The sequence below is a fragment of the Amblyomma americanum genome, chromosome 8 (assembly GCF_052857255.1).
Source record: "Amblyomma americanum isolate KBUSLIRL-KWMA chromosome 8, ASM5285725v1, whole genome shotgun sequence".
In the NCBI taxonomy this organism is placed as follows: domain Eukaryota; kingdom Metazoa; phylum Arthropoda; class Arachnida; order Ixodida; family Ixodidae; genus Amblyomma; species Amblyomma americanum.
In genome coordinates, this window is record NC_135504.1 from 88021931 (window position 1) to 88038798 (window position 16868).

General features: G+C 45.8%; 1 protein-coding gene across 1 annotated transcript in view; it reads left to right on the top strand.

Moving 5' to 3' along the window:
* The window catches only part of LOC144102587 (uncharacterized), a 40282-nt gene extending 28782 nt beyond the window's left edge, over positions 1-11500 (top strand). The window contains exons 7-9 of the mRNA XM_077635818.1: positions 1366-1484; positions 4538-4843; positions 10956-11500. Coding sequence (XP_077491944.1) covers positions 1366-1484; positions 4538-4843; positions 10956-11198 — 668 coding nt within the window. The 3' untranslated portion in view covers positions 11199-11500. The remainder of the gene's footprint in view (positions 1-1365; positions 1485-4537; positions 4844-10955) is intronic.
* The last annotated feature ends 5368 nt before the right edge of the window (positions 11501-16868 follow it).

Consider the following 16868-nt stretch of genomic DNA (forward strand, 5'->3'; position numbering starts at 1 on the left):
CAAAGAAAAAAGCAGATACCAGTGCACATCGTCAGCTTGTGAACAATCACAGGGCGGCGGCGTTAGATGGCGCCACGTTCCCGTTAACAACGCGTGCGTCTTGCTTGCCGTGATCAATCAGTGCGTTCGTAGTGGCGGCCCACGGCTATGCTAAATGTATTTGTTAACTTGTCACTCCGTCGCAATATTTTGCGCTCGAGTTCGGATAAGTCATTGAAGGCGATTGTTCACTGCTCCCTTCCGCGCCACTGAAGGGACGATGCAGCATCGCTGGGCCAGCTTGGCGTCCACATCGTTCTTGCAACCACAGAAACGACGCTGCCAGCCTTGGCAAAAACTAGTTGGAGTTAACAGGCAACGATGGTGTACAAATTTCTGCGACGTGTTCAGGCAGGTTGTTTTCATTGGTCCCACCCAGTGGCGCCATTGGAAAAGTGAAGTGGGAATGTGGAGCACCGCGAAAATTGAGTTGAGAGCTGCATTTTGTTTGCTTGTATCTTGAAATTTGCTCAGTGTATAACTCCCGTTCCTACGTGCCTATTGCTGTAATTCTCCTTGAGTCATCATCTGTTTGAAATAAAGAATTCACCTGAAGCATAGCCGGCATCGCTTCAAACAGTGCTTCACAGTCCCTTTAATGCGTGGACATAGAAAAGAATCAGAAAGGACGAGCGCTCCTTCTGCCGGATTTTTTTCTATGTCCACATTTTAAACAGTAGCCTTATATTTCTACTATACGGTTGCCATGAAAATAAAATTGGCGCTTTTTTTCTGCCTGACGATCGCGCGGCTTCGGAGCATTTCGAGAAGCCGAGTGCGGCTGTTCAGAACTGCTGACGTATACCCGTTCCAGCTTAGAGTGTGGAATCGTATTAGGATCTCAAACATTAAAAGTCATTCAAACGTTGCGAGCAATGCTTTTTGGAAGTTCGTCTGTTGGAGTCATTGCGTTGGGCAAATTTGCAGAAGTTGTTTAAGCCAATTTCACAATATGCCACACCCTGAGAGACTCATTCAGTATTTCCGCTGAAAGCGTTCACTCCATTTTCATCTTATTCTTTTGTACCAACGTAATTACATGCGTGACTGTTAGGATCGCATTTATTTCTCATGTTTGAGCAGGGCATATTGCCTCGGTACATGTTTGTCAGCTCATGTAAACACCGCTCGCGTGATCACTCTTTCCATTTTTTCTCCGTTCAATGACTCACAGTGTGCATATACTATATGGCCAAAGAGGCAAGTTCGTGAAGCAGTTCTTAAGGGTAAACAGCGCGAAAGGCGTAGACGGAAAGCAGAGGAAACACGGGACAAGCGCTGCAGAAATTTACGCAGAGATAACATTGAGTGGCGTTGTCTCCGCAGATCCAGACACCCTTAAGCCATGGCAAGTGAACGAGCTTGTCGACGCGGTCCTGTGCATTGGAATACAGAACGTCGAAAACGCTGAGAAGGCAGCCGAATTTTGCGCTGGCATCATCGCGGTAAGATAAAAAAAAGCCATACTCTCATGCTAGGAATATCTAAACTCGCACATTCATTCACCAGTTGTCCGGAGGCTCATTTTGGCTCTTTTGTTGTTTTTACAAAGACAGCCTAGAAGAAATTTTATCTATGCCATTCTCAATCGTGAGGCTGGTCACTGCGATCTGCGTTAAGTGTTACGGCGCTTCACAAGGTTAATCAGCCCATTACTCTTGCTTGCTCCTTACCTGTCGTTCAGTACACGCAAGGCGCCAACGCACTGCTATAGCGTCGTAGACGCTGAACCGATTGCACCTAAGGGCAGAATGTAGGCCCCGCAGATTACATTTATTATGAATCATATTTAATACCACTTTTTTCTACACTTACCACACATAGCTAATTTGCATTAACTGAACTGGTTTTATAATTTTATTAGATATTTACAATTTTAGTAATAATTTCTCAGTTTCATGTACTTCTGCTGTTTCTTTAATCACTTGTAACATTATATACCGTGTAGATACATGCCCAGACATTTCGGACAAGCGTATTTTAGAAAGGGCACCGTTTATGAACGCAATATTTGGAATATCGTAAGAATACACCGTGACAATCAATATATTCCGAGATCAACCCTCGGAACGCTTGTACCTTTCTGCTGTTTATTGTCTCTCCATTGGTTCTCTATGGCAGGTGTTAACTACATAGTGTGAACGCAGGGTAAACTTTAAATGCAAGATTTTCATACGCATCGGACGATGGACAATTCCCATCATTGTGCTCATAACCGTATCTTACAACAACATTCCAAAGTTGCCACACAATTAAGAAGAGTGGTGTCCAAGAAAGCTGGACTTGTGTGCCATTCTAGTTCAGTGGCTTTATAACTTTGTGTTTATAAAGCTGCTAAGGCATCATCCTCATCATCACCAGCCTGACTACGCCAACTGCAAAGGCCTCTCCCATGTCTCTCCAATTAGCCCTCTCCTTCGCCAGCTGCGGCCACCCTATCCAAAGTTCTCAACCTCATTCGCCCACCTAAAGTTCTGCCGCCCCCTGCTACGCTTGCCTTCTCTTGGAATCCACTCCGTTACCCTTTACGTACAACAGTTATCTTGACTTCGCATTGCATGCCCTGTCCAAGCCCATTTCTTCCTCTTGATATCGACTAGGTTGTCCTTAACCACGTTTGTTCCCTCACCCACTCGGCCCTCTTCCGGTCTTTTAACGTTATACCTACCATTTTTCTTTCCATAGCGTAAGCCATGAATTCTTTTTTGTTCCAATAGTAGCAGGTGAAGTGGAACAAAAACTATTTTCTGCGACATTCAAGGTCAAAGGTGGGATACATGTTTCCTTCAACCTCTGGCCAGAAACGACACGCACTGAAATATCTGGTTAGAAGCCGCAAGACGTGTAGTGAGCACCGCAGTCAATATTACGCTTTTTTCTTGTAGCCAGGTTTATATGAACTGTCTTGTAACTGTTTCGCGCATTTCTAAGTGAAGTACTTAAGATCAAGGTTTACCTTACGCTTTCATGTCACGCTGAAGCAAATCAACGATATCCCGATTGCCTGCAGGGCGTTAACTCTGACCATGCTGCCAGCACTGAATGTGAGACCTGCGTCTAAGGTGGCAAATCAGACACGTGCATTCTTAGGAAGGCACAATATGGTGCGCACTCCGGGGAGACACTGTTATTAATGGGCTTCTGGCACTTGGGGTTTACCTGTCGCAGCACTTCTCAAGAACCCCTGGCTGTCCGCCCAACACGCTCAATGGCCCTAAGCAATGCTTTCGATAGATATTTGCACGCAAAAGACTCGTTGATCATCTGGCCCGCAGAGTGTCAAGGGTTTTTAGAATCCAGCCGGGGACAAGTGTCGCTGTCAGTAGCCAGCAAGAGCAAATACTTGACCCATACAGACTTACAGATCGTCTCTAACTGTCCATCTAACACCACAACAAAGCTTTAAAAGTAACAGCGCAGTAGTGCATACATCACACGCCCCAAACGGAGCATGAAAAATAGAGCGCAATGGATTGTAATGGCCGATAAGGCATGGCGTCTACCTTTTATGCTCCGCTGCGGGGCTGTTAGAGAATCAGATGAGCTTAGATAAGTGCCCTGTTTTCTTTCTGCATTATCGTTAGTAAAGAAATTCGGCTGGGTCAAATCTCCAATGCCTTAAGACATGCTATCGCACCATTTGCTATCAAAGGAGCCCTGTTATGTCTTTACTGAATGGAGGAAAGCGATATGAGTCGTTGAGTAGTCTTCAGAATATTTCCGCTATTCAAGGTAGATAAAAACTTTCTTTTTTGCACTTGAGGCGGCGCTGCAGCCATATTTCCTCCAGTGTGGGCTCAGAGTTATCGGTGGATTTTTGTTTTCTATTTGAAACTGCTTTGAAGAGAAGCGTCCACAATGTCGAAGACAACATTGTCGCAGCCAAGCTTTCACAGTCTGGCGCATTTTCACAGGGCCTGGTCATTCTTGCAAAGCATCACGCTAAGTCTGCCCCTAACTTGCTGTGGATGCAGTCTGCGGAGCCCCAGGGATAGAGCTGGCAAAAAAATTGAATTTTAGGGGTACTGTGAAGAAATAGAATTAGTTGATAAATATATATCGATGTGCAGAGCCTCGCTATGTCACAGGTAAAGAACTTAGATTTCAAACTCCATATTCCATACGTGCACACGCATGAAAAAATTGTTTTCAAGAATTCCTCACCAAAATGTCAGGTGATACCTTTCACGTATTAGAGCTGAAAGAGATTCGGAAGTTCTCTTGAATACAGCCAAATGGTGACAAACATTCGCTTAACAGAGCTGCCGAATTGTTCAATATATTTAAATCAAGGTAACAGCAGTGCCCACCTGAATTTGTTCATATTTTCAATTCCTAATGAGGATGATACAAGCTTTTAACCGCTTAGACGATAAGTGCATTTCCGAGCTCAGTTCTTTTCAAAAGCGGCATGTATCAGTGTTTTTGCGCTGTATATTCCACCGGAACCCTGCCGGACACGAGTCGCTGCTTGCGTTGCCTTTCCTTGGTGTCGCAGAGAGAGAAGGTGGGCAGGTTCGATTCAAGCCTGCTGTACACCTGCACTCAGTGGTTCGAACACAGGGACGTTGCACTGGCGAGGGACCCTACCTCAGATCTTGGGGTTCCGCCGGCCGAAGAACCTCGCCACCGCTGGACGGTCTTCGTCACTTTCTTGGCGGAGCTCGTAATTGCAGTGACAGCAAAGGGGAAGACCACGGAGATCAAGTCCAAGCACCGAGGCCGCACCTTCTGCCTGGTGGCGCTGTTTTGTGAATGCTGCAAGCAAATGCTGCAGTCGTCTGCATTGCAAAGACTCGCCGAGGTCAGTGCTCGCGTACCTAAGCCTCTACGTGCAAATGGCACTGCGTGGTTGCAGTGCAGAATTATCTTGCAACAGTAGACCTGCGTGGAGAGGTGTTTGCTTATTTGGTTCACAATACTACAGGCCTTAGTTAAGTCTAAGCAGGAGTGGTGAAAAATACAAAATACATTTCAAGCAAGCGCGAAACAACTAATACGTCAACCAAGCAGAATAATATAGAAAGCAAATCAAGAATATAGCGCGTACTGTCACGTTCAATAAATCTTGCAACGCGTCCGGAGAGCACCGACAGAGGTTTTCGCTTCACATTAAATAAACACGCTTTTGCACAGCCCTTGCGGTTGGCACGAACATTTAGTGCACATTGCTTAATGCATATATGACTGAACGTGCAAATTTCCAGCCACACTCGGCGAAACTGCTTCGCGAACAGGCCTGCTACCATGTGAAGTCCGTTGCAGCTCACATTCTGCGTAAAAGTACCCGTACAAAGCGTCTTGAAATTACTGACACCAAACATTTCTTCCGGAGGCAAACTCCAATTCAGATTATAACACGAAAAAAAATTACTTCAGCGTGTATGCGGCCCGAGAATGTGCTGCACATAATACTGATGATTTAGTCGTATTATACGCATCTGAATGGCTTAATATACGAAGGCGTTGCTATATGTTACGCGTAGGTCAAAATTCTTTGCATGTACATCTAGTGGTTTAATTTTCTGCACATTGCTAATTTAGTTACCTTTTGCTACCATAAAATCGTGCGAGAATCACGTCTTCAATGCTTGCAAAAAAAAAAAAACTAATTTGATACCCAATTACTCGATTTTTCCAAGCGACTGATATCCTCATTTATTTCCAGTTACAAAACACTAACGCATGACGGAGCTTTCTCAACGTAATAGTAATATGCGCTAGTTTCATCTTTTTACCTTCAAGGTACAAATTCCTCCTCCTAAAGCATAGCGTCTAGACTACATGCAATACAGCTTATTCGCCAGTTTGTTGTACACACAACTTTGCTGGTCCGCCTAAGCAGATAGCGTTTTTGGCGGGCCTAGTATTTGGTGGATAGGTCAGCGGTTACAAAGTCACAATGTTTACACAGTGCAGTAATCAGGCAACAGGATCCTATTTCGTCCGACAAAAAAATTAAATCAAAAGAGAAAAAGCCTGTAATACTTGAAAAGCACAGAAAACAATGTCAGACACATGAGGTTTAAAAACAGTGATAAGATATAAGATGATAAGAAATAGTTTTCTGTTTAACAGAAGCTATAGTTTAGCTTCTTACCGTATATACTACAGGCTTTCCCACTGGATTTATTCTTATTGCCAGTGCAAATAATCTGAGCGCCAACATATGTAATCTGCATGCCATATAACTTATTCTTAGCGCTAAGCACTTAATCTAAGCGCCAGCGCAATTAATTCAAAGGCTAACTCGAACAATGCGAGCGCCAACCAATTTAATCCGAGTGCCGACGCAACAAATACAACCGCCAGCGGCTTTAATCCGTGTGCCAACCAATTTAATCCACATGCGGAAAACAAATACGGTTGAAGACTAAAGCACGGAACACGAATGCCAGAAATATGGTGATATTGAGATAATTTTCGAGACCATGCGACGCGTAAGCGTCACATTCCTCAAGCAGTATACAGGCTGTCCCAGCTATCTTTAGCCAGAGTTTAGAAATACGCCGAGGCCCTCTAAGACTACGCGAACAAATACAATGTGCTGGCTGTTGTATGGAGCAAGCCACACTATTATTGTGTTGTGCTTAGTAGCGTAATTAGTCGATAATAATTAACCAACTTTGCAAGCAACGTAAATGAGTGAAAAAGGTCAATGAGAAAGTTGTAGAATGGTCCGAAAAACTTCCGCTTGAATAGTTTTAACTCTCCATCTATTACGTATCAGCTTTTTTTCGCTCACTGCAAATGCCCGCGAAATGCAAAAAATACCACGTGACATGCCCTCTTGCGCGTCGCGATTGCAGTGCCCTCAGATATTCCGTATAGGAACTAACAGATCATTTCGCCCAGTAGCTGCATTTATCCCAGATAATTTAGCACAGAGGTGCATTTAGCCCGATGTCACCGGGACTACACTTACCATAAGCAAAGCTTTCCCTGTTTTACTTCTGGAAGATGGAGTTCCCCTGTTTCTATTAGGTTCCTTGCTTCTATTAGGAATAGGTGGTCGTAAAACTTGTCAAGAAATGATTCAGCTGCATCAGAGGGTTAGTAGATAACATAATGCAATAATGAAAATCCCCATTAAAATAGTTACAAAATCAGGGTCCTTGTGATAAGGCATTTAACCTAAGACGCACAGGTGAAAATTTAAAAATTGGTTTTCGGGGAAAGGAAATGGTACAGCATCTGTCTCACATATCGGCGGACACCTGAACAGCACTGTAATGGAAGGGATAAAGGAGGGAGTGAAAGAAGAAAGGAACAGAGAGGTGCCGTAGTGGAGGGCTCCGGAATAATTTCGACCACCTGAGGATCTTTAACGTGCACTGACATCGCACAGCACACGGGCGCCTATGCCTTTCGCCTCCATATCGAAACGCTATCGGCGTGGTCGGGTTCGAGCCCGGGAACACCGGATCAGTAGGCGAGCGCCATAAACACTGAGCCACCGCGGTGGGTAGAGGCACAGGTGTAAATCAGAGTTCGCGATAACTACCTCACCCCTATGTCGGCAATAAAGATGTTGCCTGTGCCCTGTTAGTCCGGTAGAAGAATTTCATGCTGACATGGTTCATCGTAGAACGAATACCAGGCTACAGTGATGACAACGTGCGGAGGAAGAGCTCGTACAGGGCCGTCCAAAATATGTGAGATCACGGCGGAGCGTGGCCGCGCTCCGCGGAGCGTCAGCGCATCGAAGCTATGCAGCGCAGGCGCATAGGAGACCGGAAGTAGTGCTTCGTGTCGTCTGCTATAGTGCGGAGTGCTTGCTTTGCTGGGAAGCGCACCTAAATGAACGCGCTGAGAGGGCGTTTCGGGATAGTGCACGTCACTCACCGCAGCGTGTTGCTGGTTTCACGTACTACAACTCAGCGACCTGTGTTACCAGTACTTTGATATCGGTTAAATGCTGGCGTTGTTTCAAATTTTTAACTTCAAGTTTGGAGTGGTTTATGTTGTCAAACATCCCAGAGTGACTCATGCTATGGGAGACGTCGACGTAGTGGAGGGCTTCAGATTATTTTGGCCCCAGCCTTTTCTTACCATGCGCTGATATAGCGCATTAAATTATCGTCTTTCGTCTCGCCTCCGTCAAAACTGAGGCGCAGCAACTGAGACTGAACTTGGTTCCACCGACTGAGTAGTCGGGCGCTCCCCATAGATTAGCGATGCCTAGCTACCTTTCTAACTCAGCTACCTTTTTTTGCTGACATTGAAAAACTGTTGAATTCCTGAAACATAAACAAAATCATGAATTTTACCTGCTTTTCGCGCAATTTTCTAGACATTTTCTACGCATATCTTCGCTGTGGTTTTTAATGCGAAAGCATTATACTGCTCGTCAGCAACTCAACCTGGCGGCTTTGGCCAAGAAAGGTACCGAAACCTCATGACGTCATAATGGTCTCGCGTGCTGTCAGCAGTAGACCATAAGACAATAATCGGTGGGCATAGGCAGTGATGAAATTACACAAAACGAAGCAGTAGTAGTTACTAATTTAGGGATAGTGATAGTTTTGGAATGATAAAGGGCGTTTCCGATTAAGTTTAATGCCATTAATGCCAATAGGACTTTCCTTTAAAGTTCTTTATGGTAGATACCTTTACGGTGAAGGCCTTGAGTGTAAATTACTTTCTGGTAAAGTCCTTTAGGATAAAGGTCTTTAGGTAGTATGCTATTAGGTCAAAGACGGTTATGTTTAGGGCATTAATATAAAGCCTTTAGGTCAAAAGGTGCTTTCGCATACACAGCATGTAAGGACCTTTAGTGCCCACCGTGACTTTGTTTAACTGCAGCCAAGACTTTCAGAATGGTCTCGACGGAACTACAGCTATATGATAGCTCACCTTCTAAAGTCGCAGGTCTCGAACTCCGAATTTATTTTCATCGACAGGCGCTGCAGCTGTCACCCACCTCCCCTACACAGATTCCCCGTAGAGCATAAGCCATAGAAGAAGTGACGAGTGCACGTGTGCACATGTGTGTTGCGAGCAGAAAAAAAAGTCCGGAAGAAGGCCAGTTCGGAAATGGCGTGGGTGACCTGCAACACGCTCAGTCTTCTGGCAGTCTGCCGAATCTGAATATTGGAGGCAGTGTTTGGAACCGTAATGCAGTGCGTAATAGAAGCCCAGAGTGGGGAGTCCGACCAGGAGCAAGCGAAAGTTACGCAGGGAAGAGGAAACGGGCTTCGCTGGTAGAAATTTTGCGCCATTGCTTCAAAGGACTGGCTGCGCGATAGCAATGCCGCGATGTCGCATATAATGCTGTATCGACCTTGACCCGTTGAGGATGCTTGCGCATCAATGGTTGCGAGTGCAGGCACACAATCTTAAGATATATGAAGTGATGGTGTAGACGACGCGCTGCGCTGAGCTGCTGTGGCGTAACCGGAGGACGGACCAAACAGTAGCGGCTACGCGTTCTGGGATTGCGACTGGAAGGTGCTGCTGGAAGGTGCTGCTAAGCCGATGAAAGATCTGTTTGGAGCACTTGCCGAGGTGTCGACTATCTGAGGTAGCAATCAAGGCTGTTCAGTGTGAGCCTGCGCCGTGGGCACAGCATGACTGTTGAGCGGGTGTGGTACATTCAGGAGAGTAGAGGAAACAATTGTGAGGAGCTGCTTTCCTCGATTTGTGAAACCCGGCATTGCTGACGAAAGGCGGAGCTACATTGTTGCGGAACGCGCGATAAGTTTCGTTGTGGCAGGGAAGATTGCTTTCGATTGTAGGCCCCTCCTCGGAAATTCCTGACAGTACATCGAGGCACTTCCGCTGTCTACTGTGACGTTTAGCAGAGGAGGACAAACTGCTTGGGAGGCTGCTTATTGTGAAGCTCGGAGCGTGGTTGCGGTATCAGCTTCGGTTAATCCCGCGATGTCTAACTCCATGGTGTCTCAAGAGAGCAGACCACAGTTTGTTGTACGGCGTTGGACATGGAGCCGGTGAGACTAGGTTTTGCAGAAGTTCGAGCGAAAGCGTGCAAAGCACCAAGTCGTGCTTGTACGCTTGTTTGACTATGCTGTTCGGGAACACGGATGACTCGAAGTTCCGTAACCACGATCCGACGCCGCACTAGCAGACGGCGAGTAGCGGTGGTGTCATCTCAGGCACCGGCCAGTTTGCCAACGCAGCGCGAAGGCGGGAGAAGGCGTTCAAGGTTAACCGAGTGTAGCGTAGTTTCAGCGAGTGCTAGCAGGGTGTGTTGCCATGCCGTTGCTGACGCCAGGAAGGTTGGGCGAGCCGCTGGCATCCTCTGTACAGGTCGGAGAGGGTTGAAGGGACTTGTTAGGACCAGATACCACCCTCTGTAGAAGCTGGAACAATGATAGACCAGCTCCGACAGTTCTGGGTTTCGAACTGGCACCTTTATTACGCTGCTCCCGCTGCGTGCTCTAGCGCCGCCCTCATCGCTGTCCACGGGCGTCGTCCTGATCGCGGCACGAAGGGCTTTACAGCCTCTTGACCTTCATAGTCTTCTGAAACATCGCGGCAGAAGGCTTCAGACTTTCCTCAACGCCATCAGAAAGTAAGAGTTTGCAGGCATAAAAAAACATTCCGACACCGTAACCAGTTTATGGGCACATCAGAGCAAGATTCTTTCATCACTACAGTGCGACTGTGTACGACTAGGTACCCCCTTTGCCAAAAGTGGCTGAAATGTATTCGGATATGAAAACCTTTGTCGGGGCATCATTCAAATGGGTCGATAGATTTTCGAGAAACTTCCTGAAATAACAGCGGCCATGGCTGTAGCGCTAAGACTAATTAGAGCTAGACTGGTGAAGCCTCCCTTTTCCAGTGGGTGTACTTTTGGAGCTGCTACACTGTGTACCACATACCGTAGACCGTCACAACTGTGAGAATGGATTGGGAGCATTATGTGTCCACTCGCGCATTTTTTTTTGCAGTTGGAGTGTCTTCGGCGCGTTCTGAAGAAGGCGGGCCGGAGTGTCGTTCGTGTTGCTCCCCGTCGCATGGAGGCCCTGGCGGGATGCATGCGAGAGGCATTCGTTGACGCGCAAGCCTCTCCGGAAGTGACGCTCGTGCTGCTGGAACTTCTGGAGCTGCGTGCCTCACGATGGAAGTTCACAGCCGCGCAAAGGCTCTACTACTCACCGCAGTGCGACCCGGAGCCGAAGACGAAGTATTGAGTGCCCTCAATCTCCACTCAAGGGAAAACACCCCTACAATGGAAAGCGGACTGAGGGATGCGAACCGAAGCTGTATTACGGAGGCCGGGAAACCTCACTTATTTTCTTTTTCTTTGTCTTCAAAGTAATTGAAACATTTTCATTTTTCGGCCAGAGTTCAGATGCTACGAACACAAGGAAGTAACATGCAGTGCGTGAAATAATTTTGATTCAAGTGACTAATTTATCCGCCTATTTATTGGTCGTTTGAGAGAATTTTCAGCAAATCTGATTCAGGAAGTGTCCGGAAAAACCTTTTGAGCAGTCAAAAGACAATAAAACCATGTGCATTTTTCAAGTTTCGTTACAGAAATTGCGTTCAAACCATGATTAGGCGTCTGAGCTGAATAACAAGCTCAGTATAGCCTTTCGATAGCTACTCCAGCCTTTGAGCTCACAGAATGCACATCACATTACTTTGGGGGATTAGATAGGGCGGCTTCGCGGCCGTTAGCGCTCGCGGTGTCCTGCATCGGCATGGCTTTGCCGCCCGTAGGTTAGAGAGGTGGGCTGCTCTGTGCTGATTACGACGGCTCCTGGCTTCATTCTAGGATATGCGGCAAGCTGCAGGAACTCTCGTTGCAGTATCGTCTGGCATAACAGGACCTTCTTCTTGTTCTTCTTCGTTCTCTTAAAAAATGGCACATACCCACATGGGGGGATTGGCAAGGGGTACTGGCATAAACAAGGAAATTTTAATTGGACATTACGACAGAATTTTAGCACCAAGCGTTTATTTTGAAAAATGTAGAAATAAAATCGACAGAAGAATATTTATAGTAAAATAACTGACATCATTTTGGTGAAAAGCGAAGACCTCGAATCATTTTTTAAAAAATTAGCATATTAACCTGCCAGCGGCAATTATGTAATCATGGAGAATCTCAGAAATTGAACCCAATGCAAATCTTTTGGTGCTCCCGCCGAACGATAATAACCGTGGCAGAGATAACGGGAGCCTTGAACTGAGGAGAGGGACCTCTAGGCCAATCTTTCTCTGAAGTGCAAACTGTGGAGAGTAGAGGAGAAAATGGCCTACAGATTCAACATCCCCGCATGCGTCACATAGGTTTGTCGGTGTCGACCCACACTTGAATGGATATAAATCAAAACTTGGAATCCTGCACGACAACCGCCTAATTGATACCTCACACAGCCTGGTTTTGCACGAATAATATGCTAAGTGCTCATAATCAGTGCTATTTAGTAAGAGATCACATAACCTGGCTGATATGTGTTGGAACCGCTGAAACCTGGAAATTGCCAGGAGGCTGAAATTCGGGATAGGATCTGTCTCTGACCTGTCAGGAGCCGACCTTGCTGAGGAATCAGCCACCTCATTTGAATTGATACCTGAATGGCCAGGGACACAGACAAAACGGACCTCCTTCAAGATGCATGGGACAAAAAATCGCAGGAAACGGCTCAGAAAATCTTTTTCTTGTGTCTCAAAGGAGACTAAACTGACAATCAGCGAGGATAATAACGTGAAACACAAGACATGAAATTTTGTGCAGGGCGCAGGGCCATTCCAAGAGCCAAAAATTCCGCAAAGAATATAGGAATATAATCTGGGACGCAGACAGAACAGCTCCAGGCCAAATCCTGCGAAAAGATGCCAACTGCAGCATTTTGGCAGCTGACGGAGGCATCGATGGAAAGCACCGTATGACAGGGGTATTCCTCTAAGTGATCAGAAAGAAGACAGTTTTGAAATATTTGCGCACATGTGTTTCGCATGAGATTGCAAAATGTGGTGAAAATGGAATTCCACTGCAAAGAACTGAGATCAACACCAATCGGTGTTAGAAGGTTCTGCGTCAACTAACTTGTGGCATTTGATGCCGTGGCCATTGATGAGAAAATAAGGCCGGGCTGAGACACAAAAATAGGAGTACTGACATCAGTCACCGGGTCCAACGACCTGAGGAAAGTTCGCACCTTGAGTATTTGAAAGCGGGAATTTAGATAAGGGATACGGGCTTCCAGATAAAGCAGGATGTTTTAAATTGATTTTGGGAGACCAAGGCAGAAATGTAGAGCGCGCTTTTCCAGTAAGATTAAGGGATGAATCATGTAGTTTGCGCTACCAAAGAACAGAATGCAACCACGTTCAAGTGTAGGTCTTACTTAGGCTTTGTATAGTAACAATGATGTGTCGCGGCGCATACCAAACTTTTTATTGGCGATTCTTGTCAGCCGGCCTAGAGCGCGTTCTTCTTTAGACACAATGTTCTTTATATGAAGGCTCCAATCTAATGCTGGGTGATAAGCAACACCTACATATTTAACGGATTCCACTTGTGGAATCTGGTTACAGCGATGGACTAATGAACTGTTCAAAGGCCTGTCTGGAGGATATACTAAAACGCCGCATTTGTCAACATTCAGGGACAAATTAACAGCGTGCAACCATACTGTAAGAGCATCCAAATATCCCTTCAGAATCTTGTAAAGGGAATGGATATCCCCGGCCGAAGCGAGAAAAGCTATGTCATCTGCCTACACAAAAACTGTTATATCAGGACGAATGGGGATGCCACTGACCAAAATATTAAAAACCAGCGGGGACAGCACCGATCCTTGAGGCACACTTCTTGAATGATAATGTGCAATAGAACATACTGTTCCCTCTGTGCAGTAAAACTATCTGTCCTTCCGAAATTCAGATATCCACGCATAAATGATAAACGCAGGTTGGAGGATGTAACTGAGCAAGTCTGTTAGGTATTATATTATGTTCTACACTTTCATTGGCCTTTGCTAAATCAAGAGTCACCAAAGCTGAAACTTCCGTTCTGCGTAGCGTAAGCCGAATTTTGCTCTCTAGATCCACATGCGCGGACCATATAGAGCATCCGCGACGAAAGCCAATCTGGGCTTAGCTGACATCGTTTACGTCATGAACTTGTTTTGTAAGGCGACTGTGCACTATTTTTTTATTAATATCAGTAAATATACAGTCACGCAATTGACCATATATTATCTAAGACGTATCCTTTTTCAGCATCTTTCATCAATAAAATTATTTTCGCTGTCTTCCAAATGCTGGGAATCCGTGCATTTCCCAACGAAGCATTGACCATATCCAAGCGGTCGCTTGTAAAATCCTGGGCTAAAATTGTATTCATACCAACAGTGACACCATCTAGTTCAGGAGCTGCAGGATGCAACGTTGCCAGGACTGAGAGGAGCTCTGATGCGTCAACCTCGGTATAATCCGAAGAGGGTGAGATTGTGCACAAAGGGACGTTTATCTGCGTCTGGAAACGTAACGTCAATCCCTGAGCAATATGCTCCAGGGTTTCCTGAGCCTTTTGTGGTGATAACACTGTTGAACTAGTGAGAAGATGGACTGCAGAATGTTTGTCACGTTCGATTAATCAATACAGGGCCTTCTGATTAAGAGGATTTGAAAGATGTGTTGAAATTTTGGTTATACTCCTCTTAACTTTTGTAATTCTTCTTTTGAAAGATCAGAAAAGAATTTGTAATTTAACCAATTAGCTGGACTCTGGTCGCAGGATAGCCTCTTCCAGGCCGCTTTTCAGCGGCCATAGGCCTTCTCATATTCTTCTGCCCACAAAGGAGACGGCTGTTTATTAGAGGCTACTGCGGGCACAGTAAATATTGAGTGGTCTACTGCATTTTGCAAAAATGAAACCGTCTGCTGCGCTCTGTCATCCCGGATTTCACTAACTATAGAGGAGAGTGAGGCGGACATCAGATTTTTATAAATAATATGGTTGACAAATTTATGGGTTAGACAACTAGTTTTGAGCGGAGATGACAGGATAGTGAACGTTATACGAAAGTGGTCAATAGATGTACCCGAATCCCGTGTCGAGCAATCAGTCACATCTAGCCTCCCTGCTGATAATGTTAAGTCAATGGCTGAGTGAGCAACCCCTCGCATAAAGGTTATTTTTCTGGAATTGCAGCAGCGTACAGCATTTGCAGAGAGCCACGGCCAGAGAAGCTGGCTGCAGGAATTACTACGACTTCCCCAGTCACTATGGTGAGAGTTAAAATCTGCTGCGATGACTGCACTGCTTGTGCAAGTCACCAAGCTGTCTAAACAGTCTGTCCAGAAAATAGACATTAGCAATTGTAATATCGACAGAATGCGGAAATTAAATATTGAACGCTAAAAGCTCCCAGTCAGGGAGAATTTTCTTACAGATAGATGCCTGATGAGATAAAAGTTTAGATAGCATGGTTACCAGTCCACCTCCCCTGCCAACATTTCGATCTCCCCTGATAATTCGAAAGTTTCTCATTGAAAATGATTTATAACGTGAGAACCACATTTCTTGTAAAATCACAATATCAGGTTTATGTTTGCGAATAAGTACGTCTAGATCTGGAAGAGAAGACAATACGGAGAGGAAATTCCATTGTAACACTTTGAAACCAGCCATCATTACTGGCCAACTGAAGAAGCAGAAACCGCCTCTTGAAGGATATCAACATGGGGAAGAAGTTTTGGTGGTCCTTTTTTAGCTTTCTTTTGTGGAGAACTAAAATTAGATGGTGACGAGGAACCACGGCGCTTCTGCTTAGGGCACGACATTTCGACATCTGTTGTGCAGATATCAGTGCGACATGCACTGATGGAACAGAGATGTTAGGTGGGCCTAGGGAGCATCAGGAGGTGATGTTGAGCGGCTAGCACTAGCTGTACAAGCTGAAACAGATGCAGACGTTGCTGCCGGAACGGATGCTGATGGTGACAAAGATTGAACTGCAACAAACTGAGCCAACGTCTTAGAAAAAGTGTTTAGCATTTACACAACCACATTATCAAGGGAGTTTTCTGCTGTGGTCACAATTAGGCAGTCAAGTTGGATTCAGTGTAAGCATCGGCTCTTGAGCGCCGCTTCTCTTTGATGATATCCAACAAGCTACGTTCTTCACTACGTTTTGCGCAGTCGGCATCATCAGCTGAGTGGATGTTGCTGCAGAGGCAACAATGAGGCTACTCTAAGGTGCAGTTATGAGCAGAATGACCTTCTCCACATAAACGGCAGCGGGTCTCCGACTTGCATGCTTTGCCGCTATGCCCGAATCACCAGCAGTTGGTGCATTGAAGAGGGCGGGGTTCCAGAGTGTCCACACGGTAAACAATCGGCCAGATTTTTAGTTCAGCAAGGGCAGGAAGAGCCAGCAAAAGTTGTTATTACAGAGTCAGTAGCAACACGTAGAGCCGTTTACCTCTCTACTGCAGCGGCAGACTTAAAGGACCCCAACTCCTGCATCCTGAAATTTTTCTAGAATTTCTTGTGGGGACGATGCTGGGTCGACAGCTCGTACGATATCCTTGACACATGCAAGCTGTTCGGGTAGGAATGCTTTCACCGGCAGTGAGCCGAAAATTTTGCACTAAAGCATGTCTGCAACACAAGCGATGTCTGAAGACGTACACAATGCTTCTACGGCCCAATGGACGCATTTCAGAGATCTGCAGATATGGGCTGTCAATGATGTTAGCTCCTGTTGAATTAGTTTGGGGGTTTCCATTTTGATCGCCCCCTCGCCGATTGGGGCGAGTGCCACGGCAATTGCATCAATGCCTTTTTTTTTTGAAGGACTCAAGCGGCAGGCTTTGGGCCATGGCAAGCTGGCAAACCA